The sequence below is a fragment of the Charadrius vociferus genome, unplaced genomic scaffold (genome assembly GCF_000708025.1).
Source record: "Charadrius vociferus isolate BGI_N301 unplaced genomic scaffold, ASM70802v2 scaffold824, whole genome shotgun sequence".
Classification (NCBI taxonomy): Eukaryota; Metazoa; Chordata; class Aves; order Charadriiformes; family Charadriidae; genus Charadrius; species Charadrius vociferus.
In genome coordinates, this window is record NW_009647956.1 from 99691 (window position 1) to 104032 (window position 4342).

The following is a 4342-nucleotide window of genomic DNA, read 5'->3' on the forward strand; positions in this document are numbered from 1 at the left end:
AGCTTCCTTCCCCTGGTTTAACAAAAAAAAAAAAAAAAAAAAATCTACGCAATTGCTTGCTGTGTGTGATGGAGGAACCTCTGTCCCAAAGGTGCTGTTTGAGCCTTGGTTTTCAAATACAAACCGCCAGTGCTGCCAGCCAGCACGGCAGCAGAGGAGAGTGCCTGCGGCAAGGTGGGCCGGGTTTGGGGAAACCCATTTCTCCCCGTGTTCCTCCCCCATGTCCCCCAGCATCCCCAGGATTTGGCTCAGCCCTCTGTGCCCAGGGCTGGCCCAGCAGCGGGGGTTTGGGCAGCCCCACCGCCAGCTGTCTCGGGACAGGCAGGCAGGTTTGGAGTATGTGCCAGGCAGACATCGAGCCCCGGGCGGCTGCGGAGCCGGCACAAGAGCCAGGCTGTGACAAACAAGCTCCCAGTGACATGGGACAACAGGAGGAGAGGGGCAGGACGGGGCTTGTCCTGCCCCCCTCTTTGTGGGCGCTGCACCTCACGGGGCTGATCCAGCTCTGTGTCCTCCAAGCAGCATCCCTGCCTCTCACTGGAGCTTTGATCTGGCTAAAACAGCTCGTCTGCTCCCGTCCACCCTCCTCCGCCTCCCCTTAGCTCTGTCCCCCGGCGCGCAGAGGAGAAAGGGCACCTGCACAGGCTGTGGCCCTCCCACTCCCTCATCCCACGCTTGCACAGAAAAAGAAGCCAAGAAATGCCAGTGGCTGCCCGTGTCTGAGGGAAGGATTAACCCAGAGCAGGGGCAGCTCCTAGTGTGTCCGTGGATGTCTCCCGGGGAGGGATGCTGGCCGCGGGTGCCAAATGGTTAGCGGCAGCAGGGAAGGTGAAAGGGGCCCTTTGTGCAGCTGAGCCTGGCACCGGTTTGCGGAGGGACAGAGGGAGAAGCACAGGGATGGGATCCGGCAGGACTGCCTTGTGGTATCGGTTTAGGGGGTGTGACACACTGCGGGGTGGGGGACCGGGTGCAGGTCCTGCTCTGGACCCCAGCTCTGGGCTGGGGCCAGGGTGCAAGTCCCTCCAAGGACCCCAGAGCTGGGGATTGGGGTCTCTGACCCACCTGGCAGCCCACGGTCCTGCCTGGCAGGTACCGGGGTTCCCCTGTCCCCACCTCCCAGCCTCAGAACGATGCTTCCCCTCTGCTTTTGTTTTATTCAGAGGCCTGATGCAAACTGGTCTGTCCAGGGCCCTACGCATCATTTTTTGTCAGCTTTTCCCGCTTCCTCAGCCCCCTCCAGCAACGGGTGCCCACTCAGAGCACCCCCGGCAGCCTGCAGAGCTTTTACTCAAACAGCATCACTCACACAGCACAGCTGGTACCAGTCAGAGCTGATAGCTGAGTGTTAAACGCTCTTAAAGGCTGGGCAGGACAGCCCCACCTTACTGTCCCTTGTGGGGAAAACAACAGGGTAAGTGTTTTGGGACACCAACTGGGCAGGATTAGAAGAGAGGAATACCCCGTGCCAGGAATTCAGGGAGAGAAGAGGCAGTGCCAATTGGAAAGGCTGTGGGCTGGGAATGGCTCACACTGATGCACTGGGCTTCTCTGGCAGAGAGACCCGGGTCGGCTGGGCTCAGATGATGACTTGGTGGCTCACACTCATCCATACCAACCCAGGCAGCTGCAGGAGCTCACAGCAGCCACTGGACCTTTCTCTCCGCCAGCTCGTGGCTTGGCATCATGTCACAGAAATCATCATCCTCTCCCCAGCTCCGGGGATCGTCTCTGGCTTGTCCTTGCTCTCTTCTCCCCATGTCTCCGTAACAAGCCTAATTTTCTCTAAACCCTTGACTACTCATCATGGGATTCTTCTGTATGTGTTTTTTCTAACCTGTGGTCCTGCCCCCAGCTTTCACTTCCCTTTGCTAACTAGCTCAGCTACCCCGTGCTGCTTTCCAGCCTCCTGGCTGCAATGCTGGATAAAAGATTTGCTGCAAGCCCACCTTCACTGCCGCAGCCCCACTCTGGTTCCGTTTGCCCCATATATGCCCCAGCCCAGGACGTCCCCACTGCCACCAGCTGTCAGGAGCCCACACACCGCCACCACTGTGGTCCCGGTGTATCCTGCGTCCAACACTGCCCATGCTCTCCCCTTCCAGGGTACCTGCGCAAGGTGCTGAGGAACCACACTATCCACACCTGTGACGGGGAGCAGCTCCTCATCGTCTGCCCTCGCAAGACCACCATCAGCATCCTCAGCGCCTTCTACGGGCGTCGCGTGCCCAGCCCCAACCTCTGCCCCAGCCCTGGCAATGCCTCCCAGGAGAGCACCGAGTGCATGTCCACCACTGCCCACCTGGTAAGGGCCCAAGGGACCGGGCTGCCCACCCCTCCTTCCCCAGGTCACTGGGCTGCCTGCTCGGGCTGGGCAGTGCAGACAGCGCAGCCTCGCCATGCCCTGTCAACATTCACCCTTGGGGTCCTTTTCCCAGAGCATTTTTGGGAGATAAGGGTGGATGAGACCTTCTGCGGTGGGTCCCAGGGTGGGACAAGCCCTCCAGAGGAGCCTGCCAGGAGGCACCACTGCATCCTGAGCTGGCTTTTGGAGTAATCCCGCAAGACACAGCAGGCTCAGAGAAAGCGCTGGCAGCTGGATGCCAGGAGCGGGGTGGTGCAGCAGCCGGGGTGCCAGGCTGGGGGAGGGGGACAGGGGCCCCAAGGGATGCTGTGCTCAGGGCATCCCCCAGGGTTAGCACAGCCTTCGGCTCTTCCCCAGCCAGAAGCACCCGTCTGTGCTGGCAGCTCCCAAGGAGCAGATTAATGAAGCAGGCCCAAAGGAGGGTCTGCTGATGGCAGCAGCCAGTGCAGGGAGAGGGGAGGAAGGCAGGGGCTGGCAGAAGGGAAGGAACCTCCCCAGAGCTGGTGCCTGGCTGGAGGAAGCACTCGCCGCGCTGCTCCAAAAGCCCCGCAGCCTGCGGCTGTGCTCAATTCCTCTTTGTGTTTGGGGGAAAACCCTGTGCCCGGTGAGGGCATCAGCCTTCCACCAGCCCCACTCATGAGACATCATGAGCAGCTTGAGGAACGGGGCAGAGAGGAGCCGGGAGGGATGTCATCCCTTGGCGTCCTGCAGCTTTATCCTGGCTTCTGGCTCCCCGTGCCAGCACAGCTGGCTGCAGCATCCGTGGCCTTGGGATGCCCTGGAGCAGAACGGCTGTTGCAGCTGGCAGCAGCCCAGTCCAGGCATCATAGTGGTCACCTGGGAGGGAGCAAGGAGAGCAATAATACTTGTTCTGCAAAGCCTCGAGCATGCGTCCTTTGCCAGCCAAACTCCTCCATTTCTCAGCAACTTCAACCTTGGCTGAACGCTGGAGCCTGATCTCCCTGGGGCTGTACTGGCCCATGACCCCCCCCACACACACACGAGTGTCTGGGGCTGGAGCTGGCCTTGTAGCCACAGGAGCCTGGTGGCTGCCTTTTCCGGAGACCTGCTTAGCCAGGGAACACTCCTCGGCCACAGCTGCAAGTCCCTGGTCCACCTACTCAGCTCTAACGAAGGCTGGGGAGATGCTGCACCCACTGGCTGCGGGAGAGCGGGAGAGATGGGCAACGCGCTGTGCCAGACACAGCATGCCCAAACCGTAACTGCTTCCCCCTCTCCAGCGCCTTGCTGGAGCTGGGGCAGAACCGCAGCAAACCCAGCTGCATGCAGCTGCCTGTGGGGAAGGGTAACATGGAGCCCGAGAAGAGGAGCAAGAGCTGAGAGGCCAGTTCCCTGCTCGGGGAGCTCATGAGGCGTTGCTGCTCGGTCCTGCCCCAGCCACAGGTCCCTTCCCAGCATCCCACATGTCCCAGGAGCTCTGCTGGCACCAAGCCGGACTGTGCTGGCATGGCACCAAGCTGGCCCCGCAAACCACCCTGCAAACACAGGCCCGGGTCCCCAGAGCTTGCGTGTCAGGCACACATGGAGGATATGGCCTGGCACAGATGTTTGGAGACCGAAGGGCGGGACTGTGAGCAGGATCAGTGCCGCTCAGGTTTGCAGCGTGATGGAGCCACTCCACCCAGGGGACCGTGATCGTACAGGGCTGGGTTCCCCATGGCCCGGAGGCTGCTGCAGGAGAAGGGATGTTTAGAGAGCCAAGAGCAATGCTGCTGCTGAGGCTCAACTCAGTTTAGGCAAAACCTGGGGAGGGAGATTAGTTGCATTTCCTCCTCAAATTTCACTTCCAGCCACCATCGAAGACCAAGAGGAGGCTCAGCCCTGGGCTGGGCTGGGGGGGGACAGGGACTGAGGAGGGGGAGGAGAGATGGAAAGGGGCTCCATCGCCTCAGGTGGTGGGATCCCAGGGCAATTTCCCAGAGGGGCGGCAGAGGGGGACGGGGACACGCCATGGCCCCC

The 4342-nt window shown here is 61.0% G+C and overlaps 1 protein-coding gene across 1 annotated transcript in view; it reads left to right on the top strand.

Annotated features, from left to right (window-relative positions):
* Positions 1-4342, top strand: part of LOC104285043 (protein eva-1 homolog C-like) — an 8785-nt gene that overhangs the window by 888 nt on the left and 3555 nt on the right. The window contains exon 2 of the mRNA XM_009883436.1: positions 2103-2302. Within this exon, the coding sequence (XP_009881738.1) occupies positions 2103-2302 (200 nt within the window). The remainder of the gene's footprint in view (positions 1-2102; positions 2303-4342) is intronic.